The sequence below is a fragment of the Lontra canadensis genome, unplaced genomic scaffold (genome assembly GCF_010015895.1).
Source record: "Lontra canadensis isolate GAN:19392208 unplaced genomic scaffold, GSC_riverotter_1.0 scaffold88, whole genome shotgun sequence".
NCBI classification, from domain to species: Eukaryota; Metazoa; Chordata; class Mammalia; order Carnivora; family Mustelidae; genus Lontra; species Lontra canadensis.
In genome coordinates this window covers 6535168-6554834 of record NW_022631082.1, presented here as the reverse complement: position 1 = coordinate 6554834, position 19667 = coordinate 6535168, and the positions used below count along the sequence as shown (strand labels likewise).

The following is a 19667-nucleotide window of genomic DNA, read 5'->3' as shown; positions in this document are numbered from 1 at the left end:
GCATCCTCTGCTGGGTCTTGGGGTGTGTGGATGGATTGGGTGTCTGATGGGATTGATGACCCCTTCTCCACCCAGGATGGGGGGCTCCAGCCACCTTCAGGAAAGGGGAGCCTGGTTCTAGTTTTCTTTCTTTTCTTCCTCTTCTTTTTCTTCTTTTTTTTTTTTTTTAAGAAAACTATTTAATTTTTTTATTTATTTTTGGTTGATTTTTGCACAACGAAGTTTCAGCTTCTCAACCCTCTCCCCTGCCCAGGGCTGCGGACCCTGACTGGCCTCGATCTGCAGTCCCTCTTTGTCCCACATCCCTGCTTTCCCCTCACCCTCTTCCTCCTACGGGCTCCAGGGTCTGTCCATTTGTTACTGTGCTGTGCTGGGGATTGGCGCCGAGGTGGCGTGAGATTCCACTTGTGTAGAACTTTGTTGAGTAAAGATCAGTTTCTTGTGAAACCCTTGGTCTCTATCTGGCCTCCTGTATGCTTGGCTTTGGCAGTAGAGAAAAGATGTGGAGGGGGGCTTGGAATGTCTTAGAAATGGGGATGCACAGGACTCAGGAAATAATTCGGGAGGAGGGAAATAAGTAAGTGTTACCCAGGCACATTTCTTGGGATCCCAAGCCTCTCACTTTTCTTCCCGGTAAAATGGGAAGGTGAATGTGAAGGAAAAAGATTAGATGTGGTAACATACACGTGTGTGGTGTCCCCTGGAACGGAATTATAGCTCACGGAATGTCTTGAGCTCAGTTTAAAAGGGAGCCATTAGTGTTACAGCCCAGGTTCAAGATCCCATCGCCTTACACTAAATTAAGGGGCAGTCTTGTGGCACCCTCATCTTTGGTTAGCCTCGCAACTCTGGGTCACTGGGCAGGTTGGACAGTTTTGTAGGAAGCTAAGCTTGGCACCTGGCCTGTGGGAGGTGTAGTTAGTGTGAGCGGCATTACAGAGGCAAATGAGAATTGCTAAGTTCTTGGGACACACAGCCTCAGTAAACTCTTGCTGCTACTTCAACCTTGCCAAAGGTCACCTGCATGGACTTGGGAAAAGAAACAAAAACCTGACCTTGACATACACCCAGCGTTCCATTCAACAAACGTGTTGTACATTCTGGTGAGCGAATAGGAGATAAACTGCGGAACAGTGGTATGTCCCATAGAGAAAAAGTTGGGAGGGGAGAGAGAACGTTGGTAAGATGGTCAGCTTTACAGTAGGATACTCCGAGAAGGCCTCACTGCGAAGGTGATAGCTGAGCAAAGAGCCACGTGGATATCCGGAGGCTGAACAGCAATGCTCTGAGACATTTACATGGATCGGTTAATACTGCCTGGCTCAAGAGACGCTTTCGATAAATAAGAGATAAGGGCGATTGTAGATAATTCAGAGAACTTGAAGCCCCTGCGGTACAGCTGCACGTTTCTGTCTCCGGAAGGAGTTGGAATCCCGATACGGTTTAGCCTCAACTCAGGGGCTGCATTTCTAAGCTCAGTGGCATCTGTGAAAGGTGCTTTGGACAGAACCGCGTCGAACCAGGCTCAGCCGCCCGTCCGCATCAGCCCCGCCACAGATGCCTTTTTGACAAATGCTAGAAACGGGAATAGGCATTTTCTAGCCCAAGGCTGCACCAGCTGCACCACCGAAGCCCTCAGAACAGCGTGATTCTAAAACCCGGCCTGTTCCAGCACGTGGCGCTCGCTTCCGGTCAGCGCCAGCGCCGACACGTCATCAAGCGGCGCCGGAAGTGCCTTTGCGCTGCCTAGGAGACGGGACGCGGGCCCTGGGCTGACAGGGCCCGGCTGGCCGCGCCCACCTCGGTCGCCATGGAGCTGCCCCCAGGGCCGCGAGACGATCCCCGCGCCTGGGAAGATGACTCGGACCCGGAGTCCGAGCCCGACCCCGACGCGCAGGCCGAGGCTTACGTGGCCCGCGTGCTCAGTCCGCCGAAAGTCGGGGAGGGGCCCCCACGCGCCCCTTTGCTGTCCGCGCCCGTCGCATCCCCTGGCGCCCTGGAGCCGCGGGCGGCGTCCAAGGGTGCGCCCGTGGGGGTCCCGGGACTGCTGAGCCTTCCTCCGGAGCTGCTGCTCGAGATCTGCGCCTACCTAGACGCGCGCCTGGTGCTCCACGTCCTGCCACGCGTGTGCCACACGCTGCGCGACCTCGTGCGTGACCAGGTCACCTGGAGGCTACGCGCGCAGCGCCGCGTGCGCGCGCCCTACCCAGTGGTGGAAGGTGCGCGCGCCTGGGGGCCGGGGTCAGCTGCCCAGGTTAGGCTGGGGTGCTGTGAGCACCGCCCTGAAGCACGATTCCTGGTGGTCCTGGCTTGGGTGGAAGCTGAGGTAGTTATCGATGGTGCCAAAGCCCCTGACCTCTTGGTGCACCATGAGCTAGGCGCTGGGGCTCCTGGGGCTGTGGAAATCTAACTTGGGGGGCTGGGGTCCCTGAACTCAGGATCCAGTGAGCCTTAGGCTTGGGGTCTGGTGGTACTACGGACCTGAACCCTGGCTGGGGGTTGACACAGGGACTTGAAGTCTTAGCAATTGGAATCTCTTGGGGTTCGGGGTAAGGCCAAGAATACTCTGGGTATAGATGCTGAGCTAGCAATTGGTGATGTCAAACTCCCCACCCTTACAGTCTTGATCTAAGTAGGGATGGGGCAGGGACTAAAGGCCCGGAGCCTGCAACCTTTAAATCAAGCCACATCTTAGAGGTTAGGATCCCTGCTACTAGCAATCACAGATGAATCCTCAAGCCCAGGGTCTAACCTAGGCTGGGGGCTGGTAGTAATTCCTCCTGTCCCTGAGGTCACTGATACCTGGGGAATAAGACAGCTTGGTCAGCTTGAACTGATGGGGCTTTCCTGAACAGCCTGATAAACATAGTTGGTTGAGCCCCATTATACCACTGAATCTCTGCATCTAGCCCTTGAGTTCTGCATCTTGACAAGGTTCCCACGTTTACAGAAACTAATCTGAGAACACTTCCCTGGGTTTGGTTGAAATTGTGGAGGCAAAATGTCCTAGTTCTGATGCCTTGCCTGAGGGTTGAGGCAGGACCTTGACATCCTGAGGCTACTGTCCTCCACACTTGGGTTGGGGGTTGAGACCTGCAAAGATGGTCCTGAGGCTCTGGTTACTCTATTTTTGGAAACTGGGGTGAGTAGTCCTAAGCCTGCTTGGAAGGTGGGTGGCTGGTGGTCCCAAAGCTAGATTCTAGGCCTTCTTGGGTGGGGTCAGGGATCCAGGTGGGGTTCTCTCCAAGTCTGGTGAAGGTTGGGCTTCCTGAAAGCCAGGGGTGGGCTTGGACAGCTGCTGTGGATGTCAGGATTCCTGCCCACTGGGGACCCTGCTCACGATGCCCCACAGAGGAGGACTTTGACTGGCCGACAGCCTGCATCGAGCTGGAGCAGCACCTGTCACGCTGGGCGGAGGATGGGCGCTGGGCTGAGTACTTCTGTTTGGCTGATGGGCACTTTGCTTCCATTGACTCGGTGCTGCTGCTCCAGGTGAGGTGGGGCTCGGTGGGGGGCAGGCAGGGCTGGGCCAGGGTGATTCTGACACCACCACCTTGTTCTCTTCTCAGGGCGGTGCGTTCTGTCTGTCGGGCTCCCGAGATCGCAATGTCAATCTGTGGGACCTGCGGCAGCTGGGGGTGGAACCCAGCCAGGTTCTAGTCAAGGCCTTGGGCTCTGAGAAGAACAGCACCCACAAGGTGAGGGGTTAGGAGACCAGACAGGGGATGGAGGGGTGGGGCCTGAGTAGGGTGCCATGGTTAAGGGCAGGAGTTTCGGCACCAGACGTTGTGGATTTAAATCTTGCTCTGCCATGACTAGTGTGACATTGGGTGAGATGTGGGACTTCTCTCGGCCTCCATTTCTACTTGTGTCTAGGGCTCGTTTAGGATGAGCATGAATGAGATGACTATGCCGTAGAGCTTCGCCTGGGCTGGGATACACAGCAGGCACTGGGGGGACATCAGGTATACCTTGAGAGGCATAGGGCGGGGCAGTTACGAGGCTGCCTGTGAGGCTCGCAAAGCTCTGAGCATGGCGGTCATCTCATGAGAAGCGGCTGTGGAGGAAAACCACTGCCACCAGTCACCGAGGTGGTGTAGGCAGGTGGCCAAGAGCTTGGTGCCGGAGCTAGGCCACTGGGTTCAAATCCCTATTCTGCTACTCCCTGGCTGTGTTACCTTGGGCAAGAGACACAACCTCTCTGTGCTCCAGTGTCCTCGTTTGTAGCATGCGACCCGGTTACAGCACTCTCTTCAGGGAGTTTGGTGAGGAATGGGTTAGCCACCAGCCAGTGATTTGTGCCTATTAGCTCCCAAGGCAGGCGCTGTTTTTTGGTGCCCATTTTCCCAGTGAAGAAACTGAGGGAGAGCACTTCATCTGCTCCAGTCATGGAGTGGAGGCCCCACTTTTAATCGGCTTGTTACGTGGCCCCAAACCACCACAGGTGCTGAGTCTGGCAGGGACTGGACTTAGGAGTCTCATTCTATGTGGGTGTGCACCTCCCGGGTTCTGAAGTCAGACAGACCCACCGACCTAAGTCCTGACCTCTACTTGGAGCTGCCGTGCTCTGGCTTCTGGGGTCAGTTGTCTCCCTCCTCCAACGCTTGGATTTGTTACCTTTGGAATGGGGGTGACCACTGGGTCTGCTCTGCAGGGCTGGGTGTGGTCGCTGGCAGCGCTGGACCACCGCGTGTGCTCTGGCTCCTGGGACAGCACGGTGAAGCTCTGGGACATGGCAGCTGATGGGCAGCAGTTCGGCGAGATCAAGTGTGTGGGGTCCTGGGCGGGGAGGCGGGGCTGGGCTGGGTCCCAGCTAGTCACAGCCCAAGCCTCGGGCTCCGTGTGTTCCCAGGGGCAAGGCGGCTGTGCTGTGCTTGTCCTACCGGCCTGACATCCTGGTGACTGGCACCTATGACAAGAAGGTGACCGTCTACGACCCCAGAGGTGGGCCGGGGGCCCGGGGACCCAGGTGGGGAGAGGAGGGCCGCCTGGGGTCTCCAGGGTCATGCTGGGGAAGGAGACACTTGGACCTCACAGCCTGGCTGGGATGACAGTCTCAACCAGATGCTGACCACTCCGAGCGGCCCGTGCTGTGGCTGGGCCAGCAGAGGCAGCTGGCGGGGGATGGGTGTTGGGGCAGAGGCAGCCCCCTCCACCTGGGGTGTCTGGAGGGCGGGAGATCCTCTGAGCCTCAACACTGTGGGAGGTGGAGCAGCCCCTAGAACCCTGACTCCCCCACGTCCTAGCTGTCAAGCTTGAACCTCAGTGTCCCTGTCTGTAAGATCTGGATAATAACCCCAACCCATAGGGTTCATAGGAGAAGAGGACAGTAGGAACATTGGTGGATTAAATACTAGTTTACATAAAAAGCCTAGGAAAACACTGCCCAGCACCAGAGCCTTTTCTGTTGTTTCTTTCTTTATTCATTCTTATTTTAATTGTAGGCCTAGGGGTCTTTTCCCAGGCGGGGCCAGAGGCGGGGGCCTGGTCATGGGAGTGGGGCTTCACTCAGACCCGCCTGGGAGCGGAAGCATTTTCCGTGGGAACTCGCTGAGGTCGGCTAGGTACTGAGAGCAGATGGGATTGGGCCGGGGGCTCGGAGGGCTGAGATCTGGGGGCCCTGGATGGCCCCAGACCTTGCTGGGACAAGAGAGGAGAGAGACGGGATGGGGGCAGGCAGAGCAGACCAAGGGTTGTGCCAAGTGGGATAGGGGCGGGCGGGGGGTGGGGGGCAGGGGCTCTGATGTCTCCCTCCTCGCTGCATCACTCCCGAAGTCGGCCCGGCCCTGCTGAAGAGCCGACGGCTGCACTCCAGTGCGGTGCTGGCGCTGCTGGCTGACGACCGGCACATCATCTCGGGCAGCGAGGACCACACGCTCGTGGTGTTCGACCGCAGGGCCAACAGCGTCCTGCAGCGGCTGCAGGTGGACCCTCCCCAGGGGACCCGCAGGGACCGGGCATGGGGTGGTGGCTTGGCCGGGCCTGAGCTGCTCTGTCCCGCATTCCTCCCACAGCTGGACTCCTACCTGCTCTGCATGTCCTACCAGGAGCCCCAGCTCTGGGCTGGTGACAACCAGGGCCTGCTGCACGTCTTCGCCAACCACAATGGCCGCTTCCAGCTCGTCCGGGTCCGCCAGGGAGCTGGCCCCTGCCCAACAGCCCCTGGGCCTCCTCCCTACCTCCTGACCCCCTGGGCAGCTGGCGGGCTGACCCTGGGCAAGGCCTTCCCTGAGTGTTCCCTGTCCCTCCTTCCTGCAGTCTTTTGACGTGGGCCACAGGTCTCAGATCACAGGGATCAAACACTCACTGGGGGCCTTGTACACCACATCCACCGACAAGACCATCCGGGTGAGCTCCCGAGACAGGCCCCCCCTCCCTTACCCTGCCCCCACCAGCCAGCAGCGCATGGCCAGACCTTTGCCCGCTGCCCGTCCTCCCCAGGTGCACGTGCCTACGGACCCGCCGAGGACCATCTGCACCCGAAGCCACAACAACGTGCTGAATGGGGTAAGGCCCTGCCCCCTGCGCCTTGCCCAGGTGCCCAGAGCGCCCCTGACTCCCTCTGCCCTGCATCCCCAGATCTGCGCAGAGGGCAACCTGGTGGTCGCCGCCTCTGGGGGCCTGTCACTGGAGGTCTGGAGGCTGCAGGCCTGAGCAGGAGGATGCAGACGTGGATCTGCCGGCCCACAGGCTGGGCTGTGGCCTCTGTTCTCAGGGGACCGTCCCCCCTGTGCTGGTGCTGCCCCTGCCCTGTCCCGAAGCCCTGAGGCACAAGGAGTCTGGGCCGTGGTGAGCTGTGCCCCATGGGCCGTGGCCCACGCCAGGGGAGGTGAGCCTGGTGTTCAGGCCCACCCAGCGGACTGCTCTCCTCCCTGGGGCCCTGTTTTTGTTAGGATTTGGATACCTGCTTTCCTTCCAGAGCCAAGGAGAAATAAACCTGATGTATTGGTGTCCCTCGAGGGCCCTGCCTGTGCTTGCTTGGGACTGGGAGGCGCCGCTGGGTGTGTGACCGTCTGGGAGACAGTCTGTGTCGCGGGGGAGGCAGGTCTGGCTGTGAGTGTCGTAACAATAACCTTGTCTACGCTTGTCTGTGGGCCAGTGGATGTGGGTGTGTGTGAGGAGGGGGAGGCTCTCAAGGGTGTGCACATGTTTGTGTAATGGCACGTGTGTGTGTGTGTGTGTGTGTGTGATGCATGTTGGCACTCAGACTGGGACTCTTACCCTGGGCGCGTTTGTGCGGTGGGCAAGGGGATCTGCTGAGGCCACCCCACGGGTGCGGGGGCGCAGAGAGGGGCGGGGGAGGTGTGTGCTGTCCTTCTGGGGGTGCAGGACGTGTGTGCTGCTGGGGCCAGGACCCTAGAGCCAGTGGGGGATGGGGGTTGCGCTAGATGCGCGGGCAGCTGCCAGCACGGCCCCCCTCCGCCCCCACCGAAGCCTGGCCAAGCCACATCCTGGGGAATCCCTCACTTCATGTTTATTGCGGCCTCCCGGGTGGTCGGAGCCATGGAGGTCACAGGATGGTGCAGGGCTTCTTCTCCTTGAAGGGGTTGGTGGCAGCGGGGATGCCCACGAGGAAGGGGTCGCTCTTGGCCTGCTCCATGCAGAACTGCAGCAGGTCAGAAGCCGCCTTGGATACCTGCCGGCCAGCCTGGTCAGCCAGGCCCCGGCTGCCCGCCTGCCCCCTCGCCCAGACACGCCCGTGCCACCACCCTGGCCCTCACCTTCACGCGCTCGATGCCTGCCTCCATCCGCAGCTGCTCCACGGCCCGGCGGGCCTGCCCGATGTCACTGCCAATGGCCACCTTGCCGGACATCTGCAGGAAAGTGAGCGGGGTCACGGGCAGTGGACTCGGTTCCAGACTCAGCCATACGGCTATCTGAGAGTCCCCTAGCCGCCTCCTGTGTCCCCCTGGGGGCTGTGGGAAGGGGGTGGCGGGTCCCCGACCCGTCAGGACCACGTACTTCAGCTTGAGGACTGCAGCTGATTCCTGACTGCTCAGTCCTCCAGCAGCCCGGCTCTGGCTCCCTCCCTGGCCAGCCCTGCCTCTCCAGCCTCCTCCGATCCCTCCCCCACCCCTGCAGAGACTTTGAAGCCAGGACACTCATGGAGTGAAATGTCACCAGCGGCAGCAGCTGGCTCAGCTGAGGGGGTCCCTGCCTCAGGGGGCCCAGTGGCTGCCCTGGTGTCACGTGTCACCTTCGCTGGGGGAGCATGGGGCCCTGGCTTCTCACTGACCTGCTTGATCCTCTGCTGATGGGCCCCAACCCTCCTCCTTTGCCGGCCTCTGCCCCCCACCCCCCACCACATACAGAGTGTACCCTGGCTCAGGTGAAGCCCTGTCTCTCCCCTGTATACACTCACCAGCCGGGATCTTATCCACAGAGAACTCTGTCTACTTGCTTATGCTGATGGCTCCTTCTGTCCCATCCCAGAGCTTTCCCTGATCTCACATCCACCCGAAGGGCCTACTGCCTCCTCAGTCTGTCACACTGGGGTCTCAGGGGTCTCTCGCCTAGCTCAGCCAAAGCTGGACTCGGGATTGTCTTCCCCCAAGACCTTCTGCCCCCAGTTCACCACCATCCGCTCAAATGCCCTGGCCCACATCTTCAACTCCTTTGACCCTCTCTTTCTGGTGTCCCCACGTCTGAGCCTTTCTTAGGAGCCATCAGATCAACTTCAAATTAGCTCCCAATCTGGTCATGTTTCTCCACGTCCGTTGGCATGTCCCAGGTCCTGCTCCCACCTCTGCTGGCCTGGACCAGCAAAGGCGCCTCCCCCTCGTCCCCCCTGCCCTGCCTTTCCCCACACCCCCTGTTTTCTCCTCGAGGCAGCCAGTGGGGTCTGGTGAAAAACAAATCACATTACAACATGGAAAACCCTTGAAGGCATATGTTAAGTGAAATAAGCCAGTCAGAAAATGACTGATAAGGTATGATCCCGTCTACATGACATCCCTAGGGATGTCAAATCCAGAGACAGGAAGTAGATGGTGGGTGGCTGGGGGAGGGGGACAGGGAATTAGTGTTTAATGGGGACAGAGTTTCAGTTTGGGATGATGAAAACATCGTAGAGATGGACAGTGGCAATGTCTGTACAACAGTGTAAATGTGCTTAATGCCATAGAACCGTATACTTGAATAAATTAATAAATGTGATAATAAATTTTATGTTATATAAGTTTTACTACGATAAAAAAAAAAGTTGGTGGAGGGCTTGGCTGCCTCTTGATCTCAGGGTTGTGAGTTTGAGCCCCATGTTGTGTGTAGAGCTTACTCAAAAATAAAAGTTTTTTTTTTTTTAAAGTTGGGGGAAGTAAAAACTCTCTAATGGTTGGGACGCCTGGGTGGCTCAGTCAGTTAAGCATCTGCCTTTGGCTAAGGTCATGATCCCAGGGGCCTGGGATCAAGTCCTGCATCTGGCTCCTTGCTCAGTGGGGAGCCTGCTTCTCCCTCTGCCTGCCGCTCCCCCTGCCTGTGTGCTCTCTGTCTCTCTGACAAATAAATAAAAAATCTTAAAACTCTCCAATCGTCTCCCAGCCTTTTTAAATCCATCTTCCTTACTACTGCCCAGAGGGCTCTGTCTGCTCTGGCACCTTCTACCTGTTCTGAATTTACTTTTTTTTCTTTTACAGATTTTATCTTTAAGTAATCTTTACACCCACTGTGGGGCTTAAACTCACAACCTCGAGATCAGGACTCACAAGTTCCACTGACAGAGCCAGCCAGGAGTCCCTGAGTTCATTTATTGACCCTTTTCCCTCCTTCATTCCTGGATTCCCGGATCACTCTGATGCCCCTGTGTGGGCTCACTGATTCATTCAGCATATTTGCTGAGATCACAGTATGCGATCACTGCACAGAGTAAGAGAAACAGCGGCGAGCCCAGACAATCCTGCCTGCAGAGAGCGGCCGCTGTCATCAGGGAGGGACGGACAACAGCAGACAAAATGAAAGAGAATGATGAGCAAGGTAAGTGGGGAGTCAGGTGGTCAGAGCAGGCCTCTTGGACGAGGTAATATTTAGACAGAGATTCAGAGGAGGAGCTGGAAAAGAGGGTATTCCAGGCAGAAGGAGCAGCGGGTACGTCAAAGGTCAGGAAAAGAGCTTGGTGGGTTCTAGGACAGCGAGGAGGCCGATGTAACCAGAGAGGAAGGAATTGAGGACAAGTGGTGGGAGATGAGGGCAGGAAAGTAAGCAGGCACATTCACAGGCCACGGTGAAGACCCTGGATTTTACTCCTAGGGAGAAGCCAGCATAAGAGAGTTTTAAAAAGGAACGATATTTCTGGTTTCTGTGTATTGAGCTCTCTGACCACAGCAGGGAGATGGTTTGGAGGGAAGGCAGCCCAGCGTGGAGGATTTGAGAATGGAGAGAAGGACCTGGATACAAACACCCAATCATAATGTTGTACACCTGAAACTAACAGAATGTCAAATTCTAACAATAAGAAAAGGCACCTGGATTTGGGACCCATTTTGTGGGTAGAACTTGGTGGAGGTGCTGAGGGATGAGTGTGAGTGTGAGAGAAGGAAAGACATTAAGCTCAATTCTCCAGTGTTGAGCCTATTAGGTGCACGGAGGGCTTATTTGCTGAGCTGAGGGTTCTTTGATGAGCTGTGGAAGACTGCAGGGAGATCAGGGTTAGGAGGAGTGGGAACTGAGGAGTGAGATCCAACTGGGGACTGTCAAAGATGTCAAGGAGGATGTTCTCTTTCTCCAATCAAGTGGGCTAATCTCTGGCTTCAGGGCCTTTGCACTGCCAGTTCTCTTTCCCAGTGGGGGATGGTGGATAAAGGCCTCCCCAAATCCTCATGTAAGGGGCTTTTCTGGCCTTGGCTCAAATGTCACCTCCTTGGCGTCTTCCCCAATCACCTGTCGCTTCAAATAAGGCCACCTCCCCCTCTATTCACCCCTACCTAAAAGACACATCATCATTTTGGCATCCTCAATAGCACTTACCACTATTGTGGTTAGCTTTCTAGCTCCCCAAACTGTGGACTCCAGGAGGGCAGGGTCTGCATCTTGTTCACTGATAAGTCTGAAATGCCAAACACAGAGCCCAACGTATAGTATAGACTCCGTAAGTTGTAGAATGCCTGCTTAAAAGAGTCCCCTTGGACCAGACCCTGTGCAGCGCTAGGAGGATCCATGAGATACAGACCCCACCTTTGAGGGTCTCACAGTCTTGATGGAAGGAAAGAGAGGTCAGCCTTGGATCCCAGAGGAGGTCCCTTACCCAGAGGAAGGTCAGAGGAGGCTTCCCAGAAGAAGCGACAGCTGCAACGGCCTGCAGGGTTACGCAGCATGTGGAGGAGGCTCTGGAGACCTGAGAGGTACAGACAGCGATCACTAAACCATTCGACGAGAGATGCTCAGGGGCAGAAACTATTTGACATTTCCTGATGACTCGAATCCTGTCCAAAGGCGACGTCTAAGAAGCCACCCTCCTTCCCAGAAGGGACAGAAACGATAGGGAAAGCGCTGCGCAACGCGGTGGGTCTCCAGCAGGCGGCAGTGAAAGTAGGACTCGTTATTCATCTCATGCTTGGTAAAACACGAGACAAGGAAAGCGGCTCCTCGCAGCTTCCGTATTACGGAACGCACGCGCAAATATGGCCGCGCCCTGGATTATGGGACTCAAAGAAGGTCATGTGACTAAGCTACTTCCCGTCCCTCTCTGCAGGTTTTCCCGAGCCCTATTTCCTGTACTGTCGTACAGAGCGCGTGCTGGGGTTTAGTGTGTTTGGAGGCCGCTGGAGGCCTGGCCTGGGACGGCTGTGATCTGGGAGTGCGGCCTCAGGAACATGGAGGGTCCTCTGGAAGGGAAGGTACCCGCGGCGGCGCTGGCCGCTGTGCTGAAGCACAGCTCGGCGCTACCCTCCGAGAGCTCCCAAGTCCGAGGTTACGACTTCAACCGCGGCGTGGACTACCGTGCGCTACTGGAGGCCTTCGGCACCACTGGCTTCCAGGCCACCAACTTCGGGCGCGCCGTGCAGCAAGTCAACGCCATGGTGAAGCCTGGGGCGGAACTTCCTACATCGAGGGGGTGTGGCCTAGAGTAGCGGCAATGCAGTACTCGGAGGGGGCGGGGCTCCCTTGAGAAGGAGGAGTGTCCTTTGTTGGGCGGTCCAATAGTTGGAGAGAGGCGGGACCCATTCTGGGCGGCATTTTCTGTGCTGGGAAGAGGTCGTTGTCTCCCCGCTCCCGGCCCCCATCCCCATAGCATCCTACAATCAGGATGAGGTTGGGACTGATTCTAGATTGGAGGCGAGTGAAAGTGTTCTGAACTGTGCGGTTGAGGAGCCTAAATCAGGCTCGGATTTGTTTTTTGTTTTTTGGTTTTTTTTTTAAAGATTTTATTTATTTGACAGAGATCACAAGTAGGCAGAGAGAGACGAGGAAGCAGGCTCCCCACTGAGCAGAAAGCCCGATGTGGGGCTTGATCCCACGACCCTGGGATCATGACCTGAGCCGAAGGCAGAGGCTTTAACCCACTGAGCCACCCAGGCGCCCCTCGGATTTGTTTTTTCCATCGGGGAAGGGACCGGGCCTGCAAAGGTCGTGCTCTCCCAATTCCTTGAAAAGGGGGTAAAACCTGAGCGTGTGCCTTGAGATTTGGGCTGTGAATGGGGCGGAGCCTGCACAAAAGGCGTTCGTTCCCTGGCTACAGGTATTCCAGGTAGAAGTGGTAGGTGCTAGGGTTTGGGGCCAGAGGGTAACTTGACTCTGCCCTTACACCTAGATAGAGAAGAAACTGGAGCCGCTGTCACAGGATGAAGACCACCATGCAGACCTGACCCAGAGCCGGCGCCCACTTACTGGATGCACCATCTTTCTGGGCTACACATCAAACCTCATCAGTTCAGGCATCCGTGAAACCATCCGTTACCTCGTGCAGCACAACATGGTGGGGACCTCGTGGGGTTGTGGCCTTGGCCTTTCTAGGTCTTAGGGCAATAAAATTACTGGTGATTTAAATGACATAGGGAGATAGGGTCAGTTTTAAGCAGAGGGACACGATCTACTTTTGCTGTAGAGCTTTCCCCAAGGGCCACTGGGTTAGTATTGGGAGCTCTACCTGGGGTGAGGGCAGGGCCCCTCTTCCTGGGCCAACCTCCCTGACTTATGGCTGCAGGTGGACGTCTTAGTGACCACAGCTGGCGGCGTGGAGGAAGATTTTATCAAGTGCCTGGCACCCACGTACCTGGGCGATTTCAGTCTCAGGGGGAAGGAGCTACGTGAGAACGGGATCAACAGGTTGGGGGCCCTGAGTGGTGCTGAGCAAGGGAGCTGGGCTGGGAGTCCTGGGGCCTGATGCCCAAATGGCCTCATGTTCACAGGATTGGAAACTTACTGGTGCCCAACGACAATTACTGCAAGTTTGAGGATTGGTTGATGCCCATTCTGGACCAGATGGTGCTGGAGCAGAACACGGAGGTGGGGCAGGAGCGACCTAGGGGCTGGCATGGTAGGAGCCGGGGCAGGCACTGTAGGCTGAAGTCATTGTCTCCTCCTAGGGTGTGAAGTGGACACCTTCCAAGATGATTGCCCGGCTGGGCAAGGAGATCAACAACCCAGAATCGGTGTATTACTGGGCCCAGAAGGTGAGGGGCTGGGTGGGATACCAGGCCTTGGTGTGTATTCGCTTGTTTCACCTTCATAGACCCCTGGAGAGTCCGTTCCTCATCTCCACTCTGAGATGCGGAATCCGACACAGAGCTTAGGTGGTTTGTCTGAGGCTGCACAGCCACTGAGTGTGACCTTGGGATCCTGGCTCGTTTCCTAGACCTGGGATCAGTTGGGGCAACCGTCATGGGGTGGGGCGTCTGGTCCCATGCTCCTCCAAGACGGAGGTCCGGCAGAGTAGCGAGAACTGCCGTTCTTTGTCAGACACCATCCTTCGTGCTTTGTGATTTCCTCACTTAACGCTTCTTCGTCCATGAGGGAGGTGTTGTGTCCATTTTACAGTTGAGGAAACTGAGGCCCAGAAAACTTAAGCACTCTGCCCAGAATCAGGCAAAGAGGAGGGGATGCCACTGGGATAGGGACCAGCCTGCCCCCACTGGGCTCTGAGCTCCAGTCGCTCTTGTCTTGCTGTTCCCCAGAACCACATCCCCGTGTTGAGCCCAGCGCTCACAGATGGCTCCCTGGGTGACATGATCTTCTTCCATTCCTACAAGAACCCAGGCTTGGTCCTGGACATCGTTGAGGGTGAGGCGCTGGGGCCACACGGGAGCAGGGGAGGAGGGCTGGCTGGGTCCACAGCCTGACCACAGCACTCTTCTCCAGACCTGAGGCTCATCAACACGCAGGCCATCTTTGCCAAGCACACTGGGATGATCATCCTGGGCGGGGGTTTGGTCAAGCACCACATCGCCAACGCCAACCTCATGGTGAGTGGAGACGGGGTACCTGGTCCCTAGTGAGGGTGGACACAGGCTTGCCATGCAGCCATGCCTGTGCGCTAGGCCTGTGCCATGTGCCGGGGAGACAGCTGTGGACTAGACAGGCCAGGATCCCTGTCCTCCTGGACTGATGTTCTAGCCAGGGAGACAGGCAGCGAACAAGTGACATGTATGTCACATGGCAGTTAGCTCCTGTGGGAAAAAAACGAGGGATGACAAGATGGCAAGAGAAATGACGTTCTGGGAAAGACAGCCAGTAAGTACAGAAAATGGCCAGTGCAAAGGCTCTGGGGTGCCTGAATTAAGTCCGGGGACAGTTAGCAGGCCGGTGAAGGGGAGCGGAGGTGACCAGCAGCAGGAGCCAGGCCTCCAGGGCCGCCACTTGGGAGCTCACAGGCGCCCTCTGGCATCTGTGGGGGATGGGGTAACATGGGGGGTCGGGTGGGGACTGATGGGGCCTTGATCAGAGTGGGCGTCATCTTTGTGTTTGGTGGCAGCTCTGCCCATCAACCCTACCAAACCCCAACCTTGTGCTCTGCTCATGCATGGGCGTGGGGCCCTTTCCTATGGAGTGGGGGGCCGCTCCAGGCTTCCTGCACGCAACACATAGCCCTTGGCCTCTTAGCTAGTGCCCCCCACTCCCCGCATGTCCAGTGACTGGCTGACCAGCTCCCCCTGCCCTTGGCTCTCCCCACAGCGGAACGGGGCTGACTACTCTGTCTATATCAACACGGCCCAGGAGTTTGATGGCTCGGACTCTGGTGCCAGGCCGGATGAAGCTGTCTCCTGGGGCAAGATCCGGGTGGATGCACAGCCTGTCAAGGTGAGGGCCGGTCAGGCGGCTGGGGCGCACAGTCTCCCAGAGTGCAGCCGCGAGCCCTATGGTTCACTCACGTCCCCTCTGCAGGTCTACGCCGACGCCTCCCTCGTCTTCCCCCTGCTTGTGGCTGAAACCTTTGCCCAGAAGAGAGATGCCTTCATGCCCGAGAAGAATGAGGACTGAATGGCTATGGCTCAGGGAAGTCTCCCCTCTCCTGTATTTATTAGCTTGCAAACCCGGTCCCTTCCTCCCTCCTTGGTCAGCCATGTGTCTAAAATAAATGGTCTCCATGATCCTTTTGAGTCCGTGTCCATGTCTTTGGTGGTGGTGGGTCCCCCACCTTCACCCAGTGCCACCATCAGCCTCATAAGCCTCCTCCCGCCAGCACTGGACGCTGCCCCCCGTGGCGGTCAGCAGGCAGGGCTCTGTGGGGTGGAAGGCCAGCGACTGTACCACGCCGGGACCCACAGGAAGGGCCAGTGTCAGGGCACCCTGTGGAGGGAAAGGGCGGGGAGCCGTTATCAGTGCGTCCCTCTCCCTTGACCTTCAGCCACCCGCTGCTAACTGCTTGCCAGGCACTGCAAACCTCAGCTGCCCCAAAATGAACCCCTGAGTTGCTCTATCTTTTGGAGCATGTGTGGCTCAGGCCAAACATCCTGGGAGTCTTCTTTCACGCCTCCCACCCGTTTATGAGCAAGTGCTCCTGGTGCGGCCTTTGGACCATGTCTCGATCCACATCCACAGTCACCACCTTGCTCCAATGCTGTCCTGTCCTGGCTTCTCTGCCTTGCTGCTATCTGGGCTCTAGGGGCCCACAGGGCAGTCTCTGTGCTCACTTCCTTCATCAGCCTGCAGTCCCCGCTCAACGCATCTGGTCCCTTAAGCAGGCTCCAAATTGCTCTTCCCACTTCGAAAATGTTCCTCCATGCGCTTCTCCGCTCAGGGTGACTTTGTCTGGTAGACTCTCGTGAAGTAAGCAGAACACTGGCGTGTTCTCAGTTGCCAGAGAGAGCTGGGTCCGCAAGTCTCCGCCCCCCACCCCCAGCTTCCTCCATCCTATTAGGGGCATTACTTGCCCTGGCCAAGCCCCAGCCCTGACCCCATGAGGTCAGAATAATAGTCTGTTTCCAGTCTGACCTTCCCACCAGGCCGAGACCTATCAAGACAGGGCTCACGGGGTTTGGGACTAGAAACCATGGGGATGCTCAGAGGTAGCTCAGGGTTTCTGAACTATAGCCCCATCTCAGTGGGGGTCTGATGCGGCTGTTGGCCCCAGTTCCAAGGTCAGCTGGGCTTGCATGGCCTTGCTTACACCAGCCCTGCTGCTGCCACCATCCCACAGTACCTTTGTCTCTTGACCCAAGTGGGCCACACCTCCAAGCCTTAGCACACATGTTCCCTTTGCCAGGAATGCCCTTCCTGCTTTCTCTTTTCACTCACTCCTGCAAGCCCCCAGCTCTAATAGCATTCCCCTTTGCAGGTGTGGGAGTGACGGAGGAAAAGACAGAGGACGCTCACCTCCACCAGGTCCCAGAAGTACACCTTCCCGTCCTCGGAGCCGCTGACCACGTGTGTGTCACGCTCACTCAGACAGCAGTCCAGCTTGTACTCCTGGTTCTTATGGCCCGTGTACCTGGTGGTGGGAGGGGTCAGGAGGGTCTGGGTCCTAGCAGAGGGTTGGGGGGGGCTCCACGACCCCGAGGACTCACTCGCCCAGCAGCTCCCCTGTGTCCTTGTCTAGAAGCCGCAACGTGGAGTCCAGGCTGGAGACCAGGGTGCACTGCCCGTCCCGACTAAAGCAGGTACAGGTGATGGGGCCTGGGTGGGGGGAGGGGCGCAGGTGGGTGAGGCTGGGGCCCCCTTTGCTGCCCCCAACTGGCCCTGCCTGCCCCACAGTCCCACCACACTTACTGCCCACGTAGTCTGAGAAGAGCTGCCCCAATCTCAGGTCATAGCGCCTCACCCGGCCATCCACGGAGCTGCAAGAGGATGGATCCAGCTGAAGCATCAACTGGGGCCAGGAGGTCCATGGCTCCAGTCCCTGGATTCTCCCTGACCCCACCAGGACCCGGGGGGTGGGGGGTGGGGGCTGGGCTTGCCCTTCCTGTGCACCCTTCGCTGTCATGCTCACACTCAAGGCTAGACATGGGAAATAAACACTGAAATGAGTTCTTAAGTGGAATTCCCAGGCACTGGCTTTGAGACGGAGACCCAGGGCCAATCAGGACCTACTCTATGGGTTTCTGATATGCAGTGAGCTGCCTCTCTGGGCTAGTCCTTGGGACACAGATGCAACAAAGAGCACGTTCTAACACCAGAGCCTTACTGACTGAGAGTAATCTAGGAAGGCCTCCCTGAGGAGGTGACCTCTCAACTGGGACTTGAAGGATAAGGAGACAAACATGTGTGGTCCAGGAGATGATGTGTGGGAACAGACCAGCCAATAGTCTGGGGAGCCCTGCCTGGGAATTGTCATTGTTTGCCTCTTGCAACTAGAACGTCAGCCTGATGTGGGCCGAGATTTTCCCCTATTTCAATAACTGCTGTGTTTCCCAACAAAAAAAAAGTGGTATGCAAGAAAGGCTCAAAAACACTCTGAGTAAGGAGAAAGGGAGTCCCGGCGGAGAAAGAGCAACTGCAAAGGTCCGGAGGTGAGAGCATGCTTGGCATATTAAGAGAAATGAGACGTGGAATGAATAAAAGCTAAAAGCTCAGCAGAGAGCACTGTGCAGGGCCTTGTAAGCTGAGGTGAGAAGAGCAGATTTTAATCTAAGTAGCAAGGCAGTGGTGATCCCCAGTAGGGCAGGAGTGAGGTCCTGGCTCCACTCACCCTGCCAGGACCTCATGGTCTGACACCTTCACACTGGATATGCCATCTCTGGCTTCGTCCAGCGTCTGCACTGGCTCAGGCCTCCGTGACCGGCAGTCCCAGCACCGTATGCTGGAATCGATAGAGCCTGTGAGGACCAGCATGAAGGGGAGGTCAGCTTTGGGTTGCAGGGCTTAGCACCCTGCCTAGGCCCCAGACTCACCAGACAAGATGATTGTGGCCTCTTCATTAAACTGGACCGTGTTCACCTTCTGAGAGATGGGAATTGTCACTCAGAGGAGGCTGGACTTTGGAGGACTGGGATAAAGGCAGGGTTGTGGGTGCTGGTTAAAGCAAGAGCAAAGGAGGGGTATCTGCCTTTGGCTCAGGTCATGATCCCAGGGTCCTGGAATCGGGCCCCACTGAGAAGGGAACCTGCTTCTCCCTTTACCTGCCCCACTGCTTGTGCTCTCTCTAATAAGCAAACAAAATCTTTTCTTTAAGATTTTATTTATTTGTCAGAGAGAGAAAGCGAGTGAGCACAAACAGGGAGAGCAGCAGACAGAGGGAGAAGCAGGCTCCCCACTGAGGTGGGAGTCTGAGGTGGGACTTAATCCCAGGATCCTTGGATCATGACCTGAGCCCAAGGCAGCCGCTTAACCGGCTAAGCCACCCAGGCGTCCCTCTAATAAGTAAATAAAATCTTAAAAAAGTAAAAAGAAAGCAGAGGCTAGAGATAGGGGAGGTGAAAGATTTTGGGGGACATTGCATGCTGGGCCGTGGGGTGGGCGTGGTAATGGGTGGGGGTGGGAGGGTTCCCTGTCACCACCTACACGTCAATGCGGGTTTTCTCCACCATCCACGCTCTAATGAGGCTTCTCGTTTGTACTCACCCCCGCGTGGCCCCGGAATTTACGCACGACCTGCCCCGATGCCACATCCCACAGCACCACCGCCTTGTCCCCGCCGCCGGAGCAGAGACTGCTGTTGTCAAAGGAGCTGGAGGGCAAAGGAGGGAAGATCAGTGCTGACCTCAGATCCCGGTCTCTGATTCCGTATCTCGGACTGGCTGGCTCCCGGCTCACCCGGCCGCATCCAGCACCTCGTAACCGTGGCCGCTGTACGTTCGCAGCAGCGTCCCCCGCAACGGATTCCACAGCTTCAGGGTCTTGTCGCTGCCGCACGTCAGACAGTAATTGCCATCCACTGGGAAACACCAGGAGGGGATTATAGGGCTGAGGACCTCAGAAGGCAGGAGAACCCGGAACGAAGAGGGAGCTCACCGTTAAATCGTACAGCTCGCACTGCCCCCTGCCCGCAGTCTAGCGTCTTCACCCGTTTTTGCGGCAGCTCCGGGCCCCGTGGTTTCGGCTCAGGGAAAGCCATTTGTTTCGGGTTCCCTTCCTCGCTTTACATCGGTCTGCATCAAGTCTGCATCGGTCTGCAAGGGCTCCTAATTCTGGGGATCCACGCTCGGGTGTAACCTTATTGTCTTCCGTAGCCCACTTCCTATATCTCACTTCCGGTTCAAATATTTTGGCTTTTTTCGGGATAGTGTTTGGAATACTGAAACCTGATTCCAGCTTCTAGGTTTCTTTTCCCACTTCTTGTTTTCAAGAAACATTTCTGGTCT

At 56.9% G+C, this 19667-nt stretch overlaps 4 protein-coding genes across 8 annotated transcripts; 2 read left to right on the top strand and 2 right to left on the bottom strand.

The window, feature by feature from the left end:
- Positions 1-1732: 1732 nt before the first annotated feature.
- On the top strand, positions 1733-6959 carry FBXW9 (F-box and WD repeat domain containing 9). Of its 4 annotated transcripts, XM_032884113.1 has the most exons (10): positions 1733-2219; positions 3353-3492; positions 3570-3698; positions 4655-4767; positions 4853-4944; positions 5776-5924; positions 6015-6128; positions 6259-6348; positions 6442-6507; positions 6580-6959. In XM_032884113.1, exons 1-10 carry the CDS (start codon positions 1811-1813, stop codon positions 6652-6654), a joined length of 1377 nt encoding a protein of 458 aa, XP_032740004.1. In that variant the 5' UTR covers positions 1733-1810; the 3' UTR covers positions 6655-6959. The 4 variants fall into 4 exon arrangements, with proteins under 4 accessions (XP_032740004.1, XP_032740003.1, XP_032740001.1 ...); XM_032884112.1 differs by having other exon boundaries at positions 6442-6959; XM_032884110.1 differs by having other exon boundaries at positions 5776-6128.
- Positions 6960-7454: 495 nt separating this feature from the next.
- GNG14 (G protein subunit gamma 14) lies at positions 7455-11778 on the bottom strand. The gene is given in 4 exon segments (XM_032884118.1): positions 7455-7700; positions 7702-7814; positions 11237-11326; positions 11701-11778. Coding segments are annotated over 2 exon segments (303 nt in total). The 5' UTR covers positions 11237-11326; positions 11701-11778; the 3' UTR covers positions 7455-7510.
- DHPS (deoxyhypusine synthase) lies at positions 11775-15518 on the top strand. Of its 2 annotated transcripts, XM_032884114.1 has the most exons (9): positions 11775-12011; positions 12743-12907; positions 13136-13257; positions 13341-13437; positions 13518-13604; positions 14106-14211; positions 14290-14393; positions 15103-15228; positions 15313-15518. In XM_032884114.1, the coding sequence occupies exons 1-9, from the start codon at positions 11805-11807 to the stop codon at positions 15406-15408; spliced, it is 1110 nt and encodes a 369-aa protein (XP_032740005.1). In that variant the 5' UTR covers positions 11775-11804; the 3' UTR covers positions 15409-15518. The 2 variants fall into 2 exon arrangements, with proteins under 2 accessions (XP_032740005.1, XP_032740006.1); XM_032884115.1 differs by lacking the exons at positions 11775-12011; positions 12743-12907 and having other exon boundaries at positions 13148-13238.
- On the bottom strand, positions 15414-19475 carry WDR83 (WD repeat domain 83). Its single transcript, XM_032884116.1, has 9 exons — positions 19318-19475; positions 19120-19240; positions 18928-19033; positions 18258-18306; positions 18056-18182; positions 17137-17204; positions 16935-17043; positions 16744-16858; positions 15414-15717 (listed from the first exon to the last, which is right to left on the bottom strand). Exons 1-9 carry the CDS (start codon positions 19418-19420, stop codon positions 15568-15570), a joined length of 948 nt encoding a protein of 315 aa, XP_032740007.1. The 5' UTR covers positions 19421-19475; the 3' UTR covers positions 15414-15567.
- Between the last annotated feature and the right edge of the window lie 192 nt (positions 19476-19667).

Excerpts from the sequence above, each read along its gene's own strand:
- WDR83 (XM_032884116.1), bottom strand. The coding sequence starts at position 19,420 with ATGGCTTTCCCTGAGCCGAAACCACGGGGCCCGGAGCTGCCGCAAAAA. Across the intron at positions 18,307-18,927 it reads AATTCCGGGGCCACGCGGGG|AAGGTGAACACGGTCCAGTT; the intron begins GTGAGTACAAAC and ends CCCATCTCTCAG. Across the intron at positions 17,205-18,055 it reads GACCATGAGGTCCTGGCAGG|CTCCGTGGATGGCCGGGTGA; the intron begins GTGAGTGGAGCC and ends ATCCTCTTGCAG.
- FBXW9 (XM_032884109.1), top strand. The coding sequence starts at position 1,811 with ATGGAGCTGCCCCCAGGGCCGCGAGACGATCCCCGCGCCTGGGAAGAT. Across the intron at positions 3,699-4,654 it reads AGAAGAACAGCACCCACAAG|GGCTGGGTGTGGTCGCTGGC; the intron begins GTGAGGGGTTAG and ends TCTGCTCTGCAG. Across the intron at positions 6,349-6,441 it reads CCACCGACAAGACCATCCGG|GTGCACGTGCCTACGGACCC; the intron begins GTGAGCTCCCGA and ends CGTCCTCCCCAG.
- DHPS (XM_032884114.1), top strand. The coding sequence starts at position 11,805 with ATGGAGGGTCCTCTGGAAGGGAAGGTACCCGCGGCGGCGCTGGCCGCT. Across the intron at positions 13,605-14,105 it reads TGTATTACTGGGCCCAGAAG|AACCACATCCCCGTGTTGAG; the intron begins GTGAGGGGCTGG and ends GCTGTTCCCCAG. Across the intron at positions 14,212-14,289 it reads GGTCCTGGACATCGTTGAGG|ACCTGAGGCTCATCAACACG; the intron begins GTGAGGCGCTGG and ends ACTCTTCTCCAG.